At 48.2% G+C, this 18,692-nt stretch overlaps 1 protein-coding gene across 1 annotated transcript in view; it reads left to right on the top strand.

Annotated features, from left to right (window-relative positions):
• CCDC66 (coiled-coil domain containing 66) overlaps positions 1 to 18,692 on the top strand; it is a 48,263-nt gene that overhangs the window by 11,877 nt on the left and 17,694 nt on the right. Inside the window, exons 5-10 of the mRNA XM_044301919.1 lie at positions 737 to 857; positions 3,148 to 3,239; positions 8,958 to 9,082; positions 15,592 to 15,750; positions 17,161 to 17,295; positions 17,490 to 17,707. Of these exons, the coding sequence (XP_044157854.1) occupies positions 737 to 857; positions 3,148 to 3,239; positions 8,958 to 9,082; positions 15,592 to 15,750; positions 17,161 to 17,295; positions 17,490 to 17,707 (850 nt within the window). The remainder of the gene's footprint in view (positions 1 to 736; positions 858 to 3,147; positions 3,240 to 8,957; positions 9,083 to 15,591; positions 15,751 to 17,160; positions 17,296 to 17,489; positions 17,708 to 18,692) is intronic.

Here is an 18,692-nt window from a genome sequence, read left to right on the forward strand (position 1 = left end):
CAGATGCTGCCCATGGTGGGATTCGAACCCAGGACCCCAGCGATTAACCACTGAGCCTGCATGCCTTTCTAATAAAATGCGACACTGTTATCTAAAGGGATCATTTAGATCTCTCCATTATTTTCTTCACTACCCTAAGGAAAAAAAAAAATATATAAGGTCTCATGCACACAACCGTATGTATTTTGTGGTCTGCAATAAACGTATCCGCAAAAAATACAGATGACGTCTATATGCATTCCGTATTTTGTGGAACGGAACAGCTGGCCGCTAATAGAACAGTCCTATCCTTGTTCGTTATGTGGACAATTATAGGACATGTTCTATTGTTTTGTGGAACGGACATACGGAAACAGAATGCACACTGAGTAACTTCTGTTTTGTTTTTGCGGACCCATTGAAATAAATGGTTTCACATAAGGGCCACAAAAAAAACATGGAAAGAAAATACATTTGTGTGAAACTCTGCCAGGAAAGGCTGGATGCAGAGTCCCACAACGAAGACCACTTGGTTTATTTTTACTTTTTTTTTCCCCTTCATGTAGCTTTATAGTGGATATAGATGCTTTATGTATTTAGGTGTCTTGGGAGGGCACAACAAGTGCATTATAATTACCACTTGAGTTCTTAATTTTGCCCAATTTTGAGAGAGTTTTCATGATGCGGCTGGTTTCATCCTGATTATGTGAACTGTTAAGCCAACGTAAATAATTTTATGTATTTTTGTGATTTTTAGGTGAGGAAAAACAGGAAACGGGGGAAAACCTTACAGAAAACGCAGCTATTGAGGAGGAGGCAGCCAGCAGTGGACTGGCAGAGAAAAATGATCTTCCCACCACAGGCCAGATCAGTGACGTGTATGTTCTATATCTTTACAACATGGTGCATTGTCCAAAGTTAGACATAAATGGAAAGATTATTGCTAATGATAAAACTTGTTTGCTGTATTGCTTATGAGTGATGCTTCATAGTTCCCCAAAGCAAAAGTGTCACGGGGTCTCCACCAACAATGTGTCATTTTTAAAGACTATTCATATAGAATCCTTTCATGGCTGAGATTGGAATAACCCTTGTCAGCAGTAGTTAGGGGTGGGCGAAGTCGGGTCGGACTGGCCCACCAGAGAACCATAGCATCCTACAATTGTCCTCAAGGACCTAGGAGAAAAAAACTTTTGGTTTCCTTTGGAGCCAATCACCAGCCTCTGGGGTATTTTTCTTTGATTCAGAACCTATTAAATTTTATTGATAGGGGTTATTATAGGGGTTGGACCTTGAGAATAATGTCCTCTGGTGGGCCTAAGGAACCCCAGTAAGATATTGGGTGGAGTTACGTACATGTTTTTGTAACTCTGCATGCCGCATACAAGGTTTATTCCAATCTCAGCCATGAAAGGCTGAGATGGGAATAGACCTTTAATAATTGTGTCCTGCAGAAGAACCTTTAGGGTTCTCCGGCTAAGAAGATTGAGTAAAAGAAGACCTGTCACCTCTCCTGATAAGCCTGTGTTACTTTATACCTGTATTCCCGAGGAAATAACCTTTCTGGAGCAGCTTTTCTTAGAATTGTGGCCCAGATGTACTATGAGTTAGATAGTTCTGATGCATTTAAAGACTCCCTATCACACTCTGATTGTAGACTTAGATTGTATGATAAATTGGGCACATCTATAGGCTGCCTGTCTAAGGCTACTTTCACATCTGCGTTTTGCTGGATCCGTTAGGATTCAACAAAAACGCTTCCGTCGTGATAATACAACCGGCGGCATCTGTTCTGAACGGATTCGTTTGTATTATCTCTAAAATAGCCATGACTGATCCGTCATTAAAAGCATTGAAAGTTAATTGGGAACGGATCCGTTTTCTTTTATTTTCGAGAAAACTGATCCGGCACTGTTGACTTAGATTGCATTTCATGCCAGATCCGTCTTGCTCCGCATCTCATGCCAGACAGAAAAACCTGCTTGCATTGGTTTTCTGTCCGGTATGGGAACGCAATTGTGGTGCACTCCTTTCAATTTAGTTTTGTCATCCCCATTGACAATGAATGGGGACAAAAGGGAAGCATTGAGATCCTATGATTGACAATACTGGAAAGGAAAAACGCATATGTGAAAGTAGCCTAAAAGCTCAAAAAGGTTGTTTTAAGATAATTAAAAATCTCAGATATGCCTTCCAGTAGCCTAAAATAATTCAAACATTTTTTTAAACTCGTGCCATTCTCTGTGGTGCTGGTCCAGTCCTCCTGACACTGCTTGTTTACAAACCACAGTGGTGATATGCTGGTATATGGCACGTGACCGCTGCATCCAGTCAATGCCTTCAGTGGACTAACACTGAGGACAGAGATTGGCTGCAGCAGTTGCATGCTGTGTAGGTAGAAAGTTGCAAAACTTTTAATTACACGATTAAGAAGTTTTCATTTGTTAAAGCCAGATTACACCTTTTAAGGATTATTCATGGAAGTGCTAAAGAGTGCATGTCAATGCAGAAGTGACGTTATAGTTCTGACTTAATAAAGGCCACTTTATTCAAATGCAAGTTTTGGAACCCCATTCCCATATTCTGGGGGAAAAAACACCCTCTGGTTTTAGTTTTTGTCACGGAAAAGAAATCATATGCAGAGGTAAGGAGCGTGAACAATTCTGTAGATTCTGCATGGAAAAGTAGGGGGATAGCCCCATGTGAATGACATGACCAGTACATCCGTAGCAGAAATCGGAGTGTCCGACTTGGATACCTGCCACAGATCTTGCGGTAAAATACCGCTGCCATAGGTAAATGTGACAGTTGAACATACCCTTAGGGCTTATTCAGACGGCCGTGTGAATGAGTCCGCAACTTTGTGGAACGGGTGTGGACACATTCATTTCAATGGGGCCGCAAAAGATGTGGACAGCACACCGTGTGCTGTTCCCATCCGTGGTTCTGTTCCGTGGCCCCCGCAGTCGCAGATGAGAATAAGCATTTTCTATTATAGTTGCAGCCATGTGTGGTCCGCAAATTGCGGAATGCACACTCCCAGTATCCGTGTTTTGCTAATCTGCAAAACACAATGGTCGTGTGAACCCGCCCTTATACTGAGTTTCAGGAAATCCCTTTGTGACCTACATTATGTGACGTAAAAATGCTTTCTTCCCATCAATTTAGGCAAACGGTCAACTTGTTCAGCACGCTGGGAGAACGGGAGAGAGGCAAGAGTCTCCAGGAAGCAAAGAAAGCCCAGTGGAGGCGAGAGCTAGGTATGTGCGCTGCAGTACTGATTGCTCTACCGTCTTTGTCGAACTGTGTGAATGGCAAGGGCTAGCGCTTATTATTTCATGTGTTCTTCCCCCAGAGAATAACTTAGTTTTTTGCAAATAAGTTCTGGTGCTGAATGCATATAATGTACAGCTGTTGACATAAAGAAGTCTTCCGTCCTATTCCCATAGATCATTCAGGACAGGGAGCATTCTGTCTTACTGCTGGAAATATAATATCATTGTAATTATATGTGAGGCCTTGGGGATCTCTTCACCCTCTGCTCAACTCACGCGGGGATCACTAATTAAATCTACAGAGCCAGAGGTTTTAATTACATATCCACGTTCCTGTGGGGTTCTGTGGTAGGATGATCCCATCTCCTTATACTTTAAACAGTCACTTGATATTATATTGTTTGATAGACAACCCGAATATTGCTTCTTTTTTTTTTTTTTACAATCTTAACTGTGAAGGACCAGGTCTTCTTGGGCTTCCCTATTGTCTTTTTCTCGTACGTTCCATTGGGGGACACAGACCATGGGTATAGCTTAGAGGTATTACTAGGAGGGACACTATGCAAAACGAAACTCCTCCTCCTCGGGCTATACCCCCAGACACCTCCAGGAGGACTTCAGTCTTTGCTTAGTGTCCGTCCAAGGAGGTGACGCTTATTCTTCTCCTGTTTGTTATATTTTTTTTTCTGTTTTCAGATGGGGACGCAGGTCAGCATTGCGCTTTCCTGGCCCCCGTGGAGTGTCTGCCACCGTCTTTCGACGTGTCCTGGCTACCTCCCATCCCCCCACAGAAGAAAAGTGGATCCAGGCTCAACATGTCAGCTCTGGCATCCCACCAGCTGCTGGGACACCTGCTGCCTACCCTCCTCCAGAGCACTGTTCTCCTGGATTGGAGTCAGAAGTCTGAAGAGGTGCATCCATGCTGGTCTGGACATCGAGGGAGCATGCTGAGCAGATAAGTATTGCCCAGTCCCTCCCTCTGTGTCTGTTTGTCTGTGGCTACCTGGGTGAGCTTGAAGAAGGATCCTGATGGGCATCTCTTCCCCCTTAAACTTCCATCATAACTGTGGGCTTCAGCGCTTCTCTCTTCGGGCCTTGGCTGCTGCGCTCTTTCAGCGCCCGCCGGCAGGCCGCTCCTCCATGGCCTCATTAACCCCTGCTGCGCCGCGTGAGGGGAGACGGGGTGTTTGGTCAAATCGCGCGTGCGCTTATTTTCACGCGCGCGCGCGCTTATTCTCGGACCTCCTTTTGGCGGTCTCCTCTCTTCTGGACCGGGGTGTCATTTTTCCCGTTCCCCCGGAGGAACAGGGAACAGGTTTTTACTCAAACCTGTTCGTCGTTCCGAAGAAGGAGGGGTCGGTGCGCCCGATACTGGATCTGAAGCTTCTGAACAAGTTTCTAAGGGTGCGGAAGTTTCGCATGGAGTCCCTTCGCTCCGTTATTGCTTCTCTGCTTCCGGGGGAATTTCTCGCGTCTGTGGACATTCAAGACGCCTACTTACACGTCCCGATTGCGAGGTCTCACCATCGCTTTCTGCGTTTTGCCATCTGGGGTCGTCATTACCAGTCCGTCGCCCTGCCTTTTGGGTTGGCGACCGCCCCTCGCGTTTTCACCAAGGTTTTGGCGCCTCTCATGGCGCTTCTTCGCACCAGGGGCATCTCGTTGTTGCCCTACCTGGACGACATCTTGATAAAAGCCCCGTCTCTTCCACAGGCCGAGGACAGCGTCCGAATTACCGTTCAATCTCTAGAACGGTTCGGGTGGCTGATCAATCTACCAAAATCCTCTCTGCACCCTTCCCAGAGACTCTCCTTCCTGGGGATGATTTTGGACACCTCGAGTTCTCGGGTGTTTCTTCCGGATTCCAAGTCCTCTCAGATTCGGAGGGCGGTGTCGCTCCTTCTACAAGCTCCTTGTCCCACCATTCGGGAGTGCATGCGGGTTCTGGGCCTTATGGTCGCCTCCTTCGAGGCGATTCCGTATGCCCAGTTCCACACTCGACCGTGGATTCTCAACAGTGGATTCTTGCCCTATGGGACAAGACCTCTCGGGGTCTGGACGCTCCCGTCCGCCTGTCCCGGCAAGTTCGGTTGTCTCTCCCTTGGTGGCAGGCCTCCCCGAATCTCTTATCAGGGAGGTCCTTCCTTCCGTTCTCCTGGACGATAGTCACCACCGATGCCAGCCTCACCGGTTGGGGAGGCGTTCTCCGGAACCTCACAGTTCAGGGGGTCTGGTCGACGGAGGAATACCGTCTTCCGATAAACGTTTTGGAACTAAGGGCGATCTTCAACTCCCTCTCCCACTGGACTTCCCTCCTTGCGGCTCGGCCGGTGTGTGTTCAGTCGGACAATGCCACGGCTGTGGCCTACGTCAATCATCAGGGCGGAACGCGCAGTCGGGCAGTGATGCAGGAGGTGGCGAGGATCCTCCTATGGGCGGAGTCTCATGTTCCAGTGTTGTCGGCGGTGTACATTCCGGGCGTCGACAACTGGACGGCGGATTTTCTGAGCTGCACCAAGGTGGATCCGGGAGAGTGGTCCCTACATCCGGAGGTGTTCGAGGACATCTGCCGCCAATGGGGCCGTCCGGACGTGGATTTAATGGCGTCCCGGCTAAACAACAAGGTGCCGGTGTTCCTGGCCCGCGCTCGGGACCCAAGGGCGTGCGGAGTGGACGCGCTGGTGTCTCCTTGGCAGCGATTCGACCTCCTCTATGTCTTCCCTCCACTTCCTCTGTTGCCGAAGGTGCTGCGCAAGATCGAGGCGGAGGGGATACCGACCATTCTTATCGCTCCGGATTGGCCTCGCTGCGCCTGGTTCTCCAACGTCGTCCGAATGCTAGCGGACGTTCCGTGGCCTCTTCCCGACAGAGAGGATCTTCTATCTCAGGGACCGCTCTTCCACCAGAATTCACGTCAGTTGCGTTTAACGGCGTGGCTATTGAGAGCTACATCCTGAGGAAGAGAGGCTTCTCTGATGCAGCGGTGAGAACCATGATCAGAGCTCGAAAGCCGGCTTCTTCGCGGATCTATTATCGCACCTGGAGGGCCTATCTAACCTTTTGTGAGAAGTCGGGTTTTCCGCCGCTTCGTTTCTCTGTTCCGGTGGTGCTGGCCTTTCTACAGTCCGGCGTTGAGGTGGGGCTGTCGCTCAGTTCTTTGAAGGGTCAGGTTTCGGCCTTGGCGGTCTTTTTTCAACGGTCTATTGCCTTTTTGGGGCCTGTGAGAACCTTCCTGCAGGGGGTGGCGCATTCGGTTCCTCCGTATGTTCCTCCCTTACCCCCCTGGGATCTTAACCTGGTCCTGTGCGCCCTTCAGGAGGCGCCTTTTGAGCCTCTGAGGGAGGTCTCCCTAGTCTTCCTCACCTGGAAGGTGGTTTTTCTGGTGGCCATTACCTCCATCAGGAGGGTTTTGGAGCTGGCCGCGCTTTCCTGTCAGGAGCCTTTTCTGGTCTTCCACCAGGATAAGGTGGTGCTACGGCCGGTTCTCTCTTTTTTGCCCAAGGTGGTTTCCCCGTTCCACCTTAACGAGGATCTTGTCCTGCCCTCTTTTTGTCCTTCTCCGGCGAACCCCAAGGAACGTGCTCTCCACTCCCTGGACGTCGTCAGGGCCCTGAAAGTGTATCTGGGGGCCACCGCCTCCTTTCGTCGTTCGGACTCCCTCTTTGTGGTTCCCGAGGGGTCTCGTAAGGGTCTGGCGGCTTCCAAGGTTACTGTGGCGCGGTGGATTCGTTCCGCTATTGCTGCGGCCTATCGCGCTCGTGGTCAGGTTCCCCCGTCGCGGATTACCGCTCACTTCCTGGGCCAGACGCAATCGCGCCTCCGCCTCCCAGTTGTGTAAGGCTGCCACTTGGTCGTCCTTGCATACGTTCACAAAGTTTTATCAGTTGCACTCGCTGGCCTCGGCTGATGCTGTCCTCGGGCGCAGGGTATTGCAGGCCGTGGTGCCCGTTTAACGGTTGGACGTTTTTTTTCTCCTGGCGGTGTTGGTTTTTCCCACCCCATGGACTGCTTTTGGGCGTCCCATGGTCTGTGTCCCCCAATGAAACTCACCTGTAAAATCTTTTTCTCGTTTTTTCCATTGGGGGACACAGCTCCCGTCCACTTTTTTCGTTTATGCTCAGGGTGTGTTGGTGTGATGGTTTCCACTGTGGTTTTTTTCAGTTCTCCTTCTCCTACTGCTTTTGCAACGACTGAAGTCCTCCTGGAGGTGTCTGGGGGTATAGCCCGAGGAGGAGGAGTTTCGTTTTGCATAGTGTCCCTCCTAGTAATACCTCTAAGCTATACCCATGGTCTGTGTCCCCCAATGGAAAAGACGAGGAAAAAGATTTTACAGGTGAGTTTCACAAAAATCTCCTTTTTTCAGCCCACTTATTCCCCTCTTCAGATGTACAGCTAGATGAATTTCTCTAACAAGCAGGGGGCATTCCCTTCAGTGGAATCTGCCAGCACTGTACTGCTGTGATGTCCTTTCCCTTATTTCCCACTATGTTTGTCTTCAACTCTGAAGCTCGCAGAACAGATAAGGAGGGGAAGATCAGACTTACAAAAAGGCAGGAGGCTCCTGTGATGTTCAGAAGCTGTGCAGAAGCAGTTATTTTATCAGTCATAGGATCTCAGCTAGCCCTGACACATCCCCATTTCCGCTCAGCTGTCTCCTGGGTCCGTTACTCGGGACGGATCTTGCCTGACAATAGGCAGTGGGCTGCAAATTAGGTGGAAGTGAGACCCTTAGTGGCCATGACTTTACAGCCTTTTTTTTCAGGCGGATGCCGGCATATTTTTTAAATGAAGTTATTCGGAAATTTGATATTTACACCATTCTCTATTAAATGAAATGAAATTGTATGAAAGTACAGTGACTCTTAAAAGTATGTATACTACCACTCCACTCTCCACAAGCCTGACAGACATAGCTGAGTAGAGCGTTCAGCTACATCCGTCCGTCCCACAGACTTTGGTACAGTAACGTGCATGCATGACCATTTAAACAGGGACGCAGGACACGTGGCTGGTATGGTATTATGACATGGTTGCATTAATATTTATTTGGCTGCTATTGGACTGACATATTTATTTGTATAAGCACTTGTATAATGTGTGTATTGTTCCTCTATGCATGCTATTGATAAAAAGTGATATGTTTTTTTTAAAAACTGCCAGCCCTATTTGCCTGCCTGGGCGTTTTGTCCGATATTCTCTATAACTACCTCAGAATTTATTTTAAATGGTTTTAATTAATCGTGTGATAATAAAGATTTGTTAACTTATAGTTTTCCGGCTGTTGCCATCTTTAGTGTTGCATTTAAACATAGGGCAAGAGACTTCCAATCTTGTGATTGTGGGGGTCCCAACAGTCAGAACGCCCAACGATTAAGACACCTATCGCCTATCCTCTGGTTAGGTGACAAGTACTCATAATGGAAAAAAGCTTTTTTATTAGTTTTTTTTTTTTTTTATCCTGTATTTAAGAACAAGCAGAGAAGTTTACATATTTGTATATACCTTTTAACCACTGCTCCATTTAAACAGGGGACACACGACCCTTTTTTTTATGATTCAGTGGGGATCCCTGCAATTAGACGTATCACTTATCCTGTAGTTAGGTGATAAGTCTTGGTTGTGGGAAAGCCCCCCCTTACCTTATACATTGCGAAGGTATTATACCTCAACTTTAGTTTACAATATATTTTTCTTCTATTATAGATGAACAAGTGGCTTTAAAGAAGAAGTTGAAGGAATCTGAAAAGGATGGAATTAATCTCAGGACTCGGGAAGCTTATGGCAGAGACTCTGTCTCAGAGAGGGCCGTCTCTTCTGATCTGCCAAAAGTAAGAAATGCAACCTTTTTCTCCATGTTTTGCTGGCTGTAATGTGAAGTTTTGAATTTAGTTGGCCTAAAGGGGTTGTCCAGCCATATAATATTGATGACCTACTGTCAGGATAGGTCATCAATATCTGATCAGTGGGGACCAACACCTGGCACCCCTGCCGATCAGCATTTTAAAGAGGAGGCAGTGCTCCATGCAAGCGCTACTTCCTGTTCGTTACGCTACACTTTGTCTTGGAAGTTCAGTGTAATACAAGTACCAGCTCCATTTATGTGAATATAGCGAATACTTGTAATTCCACAGGAGACGACGTGTATTGTACTGACCAGGAAGCTGCGTTCCCATGGAACGCCGCCTCCTCGTCTCATAGCTGATCAACGAAGGTTCCGGGTGTCAGACCCCCCTCTGATCAGATATAGATGACCTATCCTGACGATAGGTTATCAATATATATAGCCGGACAAACTCTTTAAAGAATGTATTAAGAAATTGATTGAATGGCAATATGTTATGTAAACTGTGTGTGTATGTGGCTTCAGGTAAGTCCTGTGGGTTTTCTGTATCTCCATCAGAAGACTCGAGCATTTTTTTTTACTATCACAAATCGGACATCCCTACAGCTCAGTACGACGCCTATATTTAGTAGTTATCACTGAAAAGTGACCTGTTGTCACTAAAACTTTACTTTTAAAAAGTAGGTTTAAACAACAAAGACCTAAATGACTGCACCGTGCTAAGCAGACATGCTGATGGTTCATACGAACAAGACACGTGAATGTGTCATCAGCAATTGACCTACTGCTGGCTCCGCCCACTTTCTTTTTTTTTTTTTTTAAAGGCTCCTGCGGCGGGACGCTGATCGGGTCATACGTGAAGGGACACAGGCTTGTTAAGAGCTGTGCTCCTTCTTACAAGGTCTAACCTTTCCCCTCTTCCTCTTTACGGGCGGCAGGGTTGTCAGTATGTCCGAGCCCAGGTCCGACTCTGGGGATTATGGGGTGCATTCCCATTGCGGCCGTCCCGCAAAATGGGCCAGAACATCCTCATCCAAAAGGGGGTCTGTGTCTCCCGTTTCCCCGGCCTCTCCTCCTCCTACTAGATAGTCTCACTCCGACGTGTTCTCAGTGGAAGAGGCTGAGGAGAGGGGGTCAGATGAGGATGTGGTCTTGCCTGAGGGTCAGTCGTCCAAACTGTTCTCCATGGTGGACAATCTTATTGCGGAGGTTATTGAGACGTTGCAGGTTGAGGACTCTGCACATTTATCTGCCATCTCTGGTTTTTCCTTTAGAAGGTCCCGTCGCTCGCATAAGTGTTTTTTCCCAACCACCAGGAATATGATTCCTCTCAGGACAAGGAGTGGAATTGTCCTAATAGATGTTTTGTTTTGCCAAAACGCTTAAACATCCTTTATCCATTTCTGGAGGATTTGACTAAGAAATGGTTGTCCTCACCTATAGTGGATCTGCCCGTTTCCCGCTTGGTTAAGAATACAACCTTCCCAATGGCGCATGGGGCTTCTTTCTCTGACATCTGGGATAAGAAACTAGAAGCGTTTGCAAAGTTTTCCTTTTGAGGCAGTGGGAACAGCCGTTATTTGCCTAAACATGGGTGAGCAAGGTAATGGGGGAGAGGGGGCGAATAATTTACGTCAGGGTCCTGACTCGGGAGTCCCCTTGGGGTAATTAGCAGATCTCGCATGCTAGTGCGTATTTTTGGGAAGCATCTTTAGATGAGGCCCGGCTTATGGCTCGTTCGTCTGCCCTGTTGGTAGCTGTCCGCCGAACCCCATGGCTGTCCTGCTGGGCCCTGATGGCCCTCCCCTTTACCGGCAGCAGACTTTTTGGTAAGCGCCTGGATGAGATCATTTTGGATGCTACAGGTGGTAAGAGCATGCATTTACCACAGAGCAGGGGGCAGTCTAATAGGTCAAAAAAGCAAAAGCCTTTTTTTTCTTTTTTTTTTTTTTTTTCCCCTTTCAGAGTTTTTCCAGCCCCAAGTGGGCGTCCGTCAAGTCAGCCACGGATGAGAAGCGCAAACCTTCTTTCAAACCTCGGCCTTCCTGGCGTCCCCGTCAACAGGGCTCCAAGTCCTCTTCTGCATAACGGGCAGCTCCCGGTGCCCTCCGTTCGGGTGGGCTGCCGGCTTCATTTGTTTCGGCATGTCTGGCTGTCTCGCGTCTCGGATGCGTGGATGAGGGAAGTCATTGCAGAGGGCTACTAGTTGAAATTCAAGTCTTCCCCCTCTGTCCCGTTTTTTCCGGTCGTCGCCTATGGCCGCAAATTCCTTTTTTCAGGCGATTCACACGCTACTGCGGTAGGGGCTGATTGTTCCGGTTCCTGCACAAGACCGTTTTCGGGGGTTTTACGCCAATCTCTTTGACATTCCCAAAAAAGAGGAGACGGTCTGTCCCATGCTGGACCTCAGGGCACTCGACTGTTTTCTTCGTGTTCGCAGTTTCCGAATGGAGTCCCTGAGATCGGTCATTGCGTCCATGGAACCGGGGGACTCTTATTTCTCGCCCATATTCATTGGGGGACACAGAGACCATGGGTATAGCTATGTCCTCTAGGAGGCGTTGACACTAGTAAAAGCTGTTAGCTCCTCCCCTGGCAGCTATACCCCCTCCAGCCTGGAGAGAGAGCTCCAGTTTTTTCTAGTGTCAATAAGGGCCGCTTCACACGAGCGGATGCCGTGCGTGGCATCCGCTCCGTGAAAGAGTGCCAAGACCCGCTGCAGACTGCAGAGGCACGGAGCAGTAACATGACTGTTAATGCTCCGTGCCTCTCTGTGATCTCTTTACTTCGAAATCACAGTGACAACTGTGATTTCGAAGTAAAGAGATAACAGAGAGGCACGGAGCATTAACAGTCATGTTACTGCTCCGTGCCTCTGCAGTCTGCAGCGGGTCTTGGCACTCTTTCACGGAGCGGATGCCACGCACGGCATCCGCTCGTGTGAAGCGGCCCTAAGAGGCAAGACCTCCCTGCTCTGCAGGGATCTCCTGAAGATTTTATTTTTTTTTTATTTTAGTTTATTTAGCTTTTTCAGATGGGCAAACAGGGTCGCCTCGCCTCCCTGTTCTCCCGGGGTCGAGTTGCGCCAGTGCCGGTCGTCCGCACTGCTGCCTCCCCCACAGAAGACAAGGTGGACCAGGGCAGCCTCGCTCCCCTGCATCCCGCCAGCCAAGGGGTCACCTAGGTCCGACATTGAGAAGACCCTCCCGCCATGCCAGACTCCTGCCACTCCGGTGCCAGCTGCTGAGGAGGTGACCCTGCTGGAGAAGGTACCATTATGGGCCCACTTAGGGAGGGTGAAGCGAAGAGGAGGAAGATAAGGTGAGTACACGGGACTAGGTGAGTATATTAACCCCCTCCCTCCCTTCCTATTACAGGGTTCTACTGAATAGGCTCCCTCTTGGCAGACTCGGGCTTCATTTATCACTCCCCCCAAGCCCAGCTCCAACAGTCTTCCTTCCCTCCCCCTCTGTGCTGTCGATACTTGGGCACATAAGGGGGTTAATGGCCAGGTCTCCGCAGGCACTTTTAAACAGCGGGCGATTGTGCGCACCGCTTTGGTAGGGTGTGGAGTACAGGTTGCAGAGTGCTGACCTCGCGCTCAGACGCCCCTTGCTTCTGCTCCCCGGCGTTATCATCTCCTGGAAGCGGGCGCCTGGGAGCGCGCTGCTCCAGGAAACGAGCGCCAGCGCTGGGTCCGGTCGGCTCCTACTCCTATGCTGCGCTCCCCATGTGCGCGCACCGATCCATCCCTCGGTCAGTGCTGGCACCCCCCCCCCCCCCGAACGACTACCTGCCCTGCCGCTGTGATCACTCCGGCATGCGCGTCCTGCGGTCGCCTGCGCGGTCCAATTCGGCCGGCTGCAGCTGCTTGCGTGGATGACATGGGTCGTGCAGTGTTGTCCTCGGTGCTCCGGCCGTACAGTCGGCCGGGTCCCATAACTTTAGGCCCCGGCTTGCGGCCTACTAGCCCGCATCTCATTCCCGGGGAGGGGGGCGGTCTGGCCCCCCCCCCCCCCCCCCCCTCTTCGAGGCAGGTGTTTTTTCTCTCATCTTGGTCTGGTCGAAATTTATGTCAAGCAGGGTTGCTACACCGTCAATACACGGTCGCTGACGGAACTCCACCGCCGGTGATTCTCAGGTTGGACATGCCTCATTCAGGTGTTTTTTATTTTCTTTTTTCTCGGTAGTTTGTCAGCCAGCTTCTCCGTATCCCCACAAGCTGCTTCAGCTCGGGGGTCGTTGGTGGACCACTTACAGTTTCCATGGAGCACTTCCCTTTTGCAGGGTTGGATCCTGCGGTCCTGGGTTTTTTGGTTTGGCCATTAGTTCCTTACTGGGTCAGGTTCGGCGCTGTGTATCCTCCCAACGTCCCCTGACTCACCCGGGCCCATTATACCTTCCTTCAGGGATTGGCACATGAAGTTCCTCCATGCCGTCCTCCCTTACCGCCTGGGGATCTGACCTTAGTCCTTTCAGTGCTCCGGAATTTTTCCCATTGAACCCTTGCGGGAGATGTCACTCCGACTCATGTACTGGAATGTGTTTTTTATTTTTGTTCTTGTGGCTATCACATCCATCAGACGGGTGTCCGGATTGGGGCACTCTCTCTTGTAGAGAGACTCCTGGTTCTGACAGGGATAAGCGGTTCCCCGGCCCGTTCATTCCTTTCTCCCGACGGTGGTCTCTGATTTCCATTTCAAGGTAGAGACTGTTCTTCCATTTCTGTGTCCCTTCCCTTCACACCTTAGGGAAAGGGAGTTGGATCATTTGGACGCTGTCAGGGCTCCGAAGTTTTACTGCCAGCCTCCAGTTCCTTCCGGCGTACGGACTCTTTTGGTCGTCCCAGAGGGTCCTCGCAAGGCGTTGGCGGCCTCCAGGGTGGCACTTGCACGTCTGCATTTGCTTAAACATACTGCACCCGGGGCAGGGTCCCGCCCTTCGGTGTTAAGGCTCGCTCCACCAGAGCAGTGGGCGCTCTTGGGCTCTGAGGATTCAAGGTTCGGCCGCGCAGTTGTGCAGCGCAGCTGCTGCCCGCCTTATGCACATTTTACAGAATTTGGCCAGGCGCATATTTATGCATCGCGGGCGCCGTCTTGGGTTGCATGGTCTTGCAGGCGACAGTTCTTAGTTGCCTGCAGGGGCGCTTGCTCCATGGGTCTGTGGTTTTCCCTCCCTGTGGACTGCTCTAGGACGTCCCACGGTCTCTGTGTCCCCCAATAAATATGGGCGAGAAAACGAGATTTTTGTAAAACTTACCAGTAAAATCTCTTTCTCGCTCTTCATTGGGGGGACACAGCACCCACCCAGTATTCTTGTTCGGCCACAGTTGTGGCTGTGCTGGTTAGAACCTGGTTCGGTTCTTGGTATGGTTGCTGTTCCACGTTTTTTCGTTGGTTTACTTGCTTCTCCTACTGCTTCTCACAAACTGAAGCTCTCTCTCCAGGCTGGAGGGGGTATAGCTGCCAGGGGAGGAGCTAACAGCTTTTACTAGTGTCAACGCCTCCTAGAGGACATAGCTATACCCACGGTCTCTGTGTCCCCCAATGAAGAGCGAGAAAGAGATTTTACTGGTAAGTTTTACAAAAATCTCGTTTTTCATGTGCCCATCTGTGTCAATCATCAGAGATTTCTCCAGTTTGCAGTGGGTTCATTTCTCTTCCAGTTTGGCTTTGCTTTTGGCGGTTCTGACTTTTCTGCAGGGGTGGCACATGCTGCTCCCTCTTTCCATCCTCCAGTGGATCCTTGGGATTTTAGTCTAGTGCTTAACTGCTCTCCAGTCTTCTCCGTTGGAACCTTTGCAGCAGGTATAGCTTTGCTTCCTGTCCTACATGGTGGCATCTTTAGTGGCTATCACCTCTATCCGTAGGGGTTTGGAACTCGCAGCTATGTCTTGTTGGTCACCTTTTCTGGTCCTCTATCAGGATAAGTTAGTCCTTCGTCTTGTTCAGGCCTTCTTTCCGAAGGTGGTGTCAGCATTTCTTGTAAATGAGGAGATAATTCTTCTCCCAAGGGCCGTTTGTGTCTGTCACAGACGGCGTCTTTCCGGTGGACGGATTCCCTGTTTCTGATTCCGGAAGAGCCGAGATGAGGGCTGGTTGCATCGAAGACTTCCATTTTCCGATGGATTCGTTTGGCCATTGCACCACATTAAGGACCTGGCCCCACACTTCCGGGTAACTGCTTATTCAGCCCGGGCAGTGGGGGCCTCTTGGGCGGTGAATCACGGGGGGAGCCGCAGTTTGCCCATCTAGATCATGTGATATTATTATTATAGAGTCGGTCGTTGTGGACGCGGTAATGCCAAATATGTCTTATTTTTCATTTTTTTTTATTACGGATTTGGGGGGATTTTTTTATTTTATTTTTGTAAATGTGAAACTTTATTTTTTTTTTTTTTCAAAACACTTAGCATATGCATAAATCTACCATACTTTACCATGAACCAACTTGGTGTAATACAACATTGCATTAATTGATCTTTTCTTTTCCTAGAATACGCCGTTTTATGATTACAGCACCCCAGACCAAGAAGATCCCATGCTTAAGACATCCACTGGTACAGAAACGAGTGAATCGTCACCATTTGGAAGGGCTTCAAGCTTTAGCTCCCCTGAGCTTCCTGCTGCTATCCGTAGTGCATTTGTTTTAGGGGTAAGACGACGACTTAAAGACATTTATGCCCCACACACACACACACACACACACACACACACAATTATTATAGGTCATTAGTATCTGATTAATGGGGGTCCGACACCCGGGACCCCTGCTGCCTTTTCACAGCTTACCAAGCAAAGCGCCGTACATTGTATTGTGACTGTGCTTGGTATTGCAGCTCAGTCCCATTCACTTTAATGGGGCTGAGCTGCTCCTAGGCCACGTGACATATGAATGTGTCGTCACACGGCCTAGGAAAAGCAGAGGGAAGGCTGCGTTGCTACTGAAAGCACTCCTGCCTTCTCAAACAGCGGATTGGCAGTGGTCTTGGGTGTCGCACCCCCACCAATCAGATACTGATGACTTATCCTGCGGATAGGTCATTAAGTAAGTATACAAAAATCTCGAAAACCCCTTTTTAAATGCTATGGACATCTTTAGGGCACTTTTTTTTATTATTGTTTTACTCATTTTGGGCTAAAAATAATTTTTTGTTTAGTCTTTGTTAAAAATGTTTGTCTGTAGTTGCGATACAAGGGTTAAAAAAGTCACTCTTGAAATGAAACTGATAAGAATACAGCTTGTTTATGAGGTTAAGAGAGAAGGCGTCACATGAGCTGTAAACTGATACTCTGCAAATAGACACATTTGTAACCCTTGTATCTCAAAAACAGCTGAACATGTTTAACAAAGACCAATTTGAAAAAAAGATTTTTAACCAAAAATGTGTAAAATGCAATCATAAAAAATTGCCCCTAATGTGTCAGTAGCCTTTAAATCATTGATCTCTACTACAAGATGTTCACTTAAAGTCTTGGGGTTTCCCATGTTGAAAAATGGTGGCACTTTTCAGGATGGCAATATCTAGCCACAAGGACCTCCTCTTTTGGCTAGATATATATTTTTCCACCGTAGAGCCGTTCCCGCCCAGTCACTTTGTTACATACTGCAACTCAGTTCACGTCTAAGGGGCTCAATTGTAGGACACAGTGCTTGATGGGAGTGCAGGGAAAATCAGAAAGTGCCACAATATACAGTCAGCGGGGATACCAGCATGACCAGCTGATCACAGGCAATTGGCAGTAAACTGTGGGGGAATCTGACATGAAGTGTTCGGTCGTCCTGTAGTGCCACCACGGGGGAAATTTTGCATTGCATGGTACCCATTGAAATCAATAGCTCTATATGTAATGGCTGGACTAGCTGGGTCATACAGGGAAAGAGAGATGCTCTTTGCTGCTGCTTTAAGCTCTGGCTAATTGGTGTTGGTTTTCATTGAGGGCTTCCTCTCTGTTAACTAAAGACTGCCCTAATAGGTTGAGAACTGTTTTCTAAACCAGACATGCTTTTTTTAAAAGAAATATTTAATTTTAAACCTTTTTGAATAATGCATTTATATTCTAGGAAGCGGCTCCACTGGACCATCCTTTTAGTGCTGTAAAACGTCAACAGCAGAAGAGATGGTTAGAGGAACTGAACAAGCAAAGAGAGGAAGCTGCCCAGCGGAAAATGGAAGAAAAGCAAAAGCTTCAGGAGGAGGTATTTAAATGTATTTTTAAGTAACAGTCATCCTCATCTTGATTTTTATTTTTCCCTCTGTGTTGCATCGGGTATGTAACTTTTACATACGTGTGTACATGTGAGCCCAGGCCTTGCCCCATGCTTTAGCATATGCTATTATGTTCCCTGATGTTTTAAGGATACACAATTATATATTGTTTTGTTTTATGCAGAGTGTTCAACAGGATCACTGGGCAATGCATTTTGATTCGTTTAAGAAACCAAGTCCCGTCTCTCAGAATACAGTAACATTTCAGCAATTTGAAAATTCTCACGCAACACCAGATCCAGTGGGCGGCGCGTCATCTCCTTCTGCGAGTTATCGGCAACAGGAACAGATAGAAACTCTGAAATCAACTGAGGAAGAACATTTTCAAAGCCAGAAGTCTGGGTAGGCTTGCTGATTACTGTGATGATGATAATTATATGTGACCATATTTGTTATTAAGAAAATTCTTTTTTAGGGCTTTACATGAAATAAAGTGTCTGTATTGGTTCATTTAACAGTCAGGTATATGCTTAACCTTGGTTAAAGGGGTATTGCCACCTGGTACATTGATGGCATCACTCTAGGACAGTGACGGCGAACCTATGGGACGGGTGCCAGAGGCGGCACTCAGCGTCCTCTCTGTGGGCACCCGCACTGTGAAAAAAGTCTATGGTGTACCAATATGCCTTAGACTTCTCCTGCCATTCATCAGCGCAGGGCCCACTATGAACAAGCACAGGCAGCACATTGAATGTAGGCAGGCTTTAATAGCTAAATGATAAAGTACATGGAATACCGGTATATACTATATTAAACTATAGTATTCAGGTTAAATTGTTGGCACTTTACGATAAATAAGTAGGTTTTGGGTTGCAGTTTGGGCACTCGGCCTCTAAAAGGTTCGACATCACTGCTCTAGGATATCATTGTCAGATAAGTGCAGGTCTCACATGTGGGACCTGCCCTTATTAACAGAACGGAACCCTTGAGCGCTATGGTACTTGCACTCGGCTATTTCCTGCAGTCTCGTAACAGTGAATGGAGAGGTGGCTGTGCTTGTGTGGTGGCTCTCCATTCACTGCTATGGGACCTCTGAAAATATCCGAACATGCGAGCCCTGCTGCTTTCAGAACTCCCGTAGCGATGAATGGAGAGCATGCCGTGTATGACATCTTCCCCTCACAGCAGTAGTAAACTGACAGTAGATTACCTATCTAAACAGGAAGTCTTAATGTTAATTTTGACTGTTAAAGAAGGACAGTATTTTATATTTTAAGGAGTTATCCCATCTGGACATTTATGACATATTGATAGGATTTGCTATAAATGTCCGATAGGTGCAGGTCCCATGTCCTGGGACACGCTCCAGTCTCTAGAACAGGGCCCC

The sequence above is a fragment of the Bufo gargarizans genome, chromosome 7 (genome assembly GCF_014858855.1).
Source record: "Bufo gargarizans isolate SCDJY-AF-19 chromosome 7, ASM1485885v1, whole genome shotgun sequence".
Taxonomy (NCBI): Eukaryota; Metazoa; Chordata; class Amphibia; order Anura; family Bufonidae; genus Bufo; species Bufo gargarizans.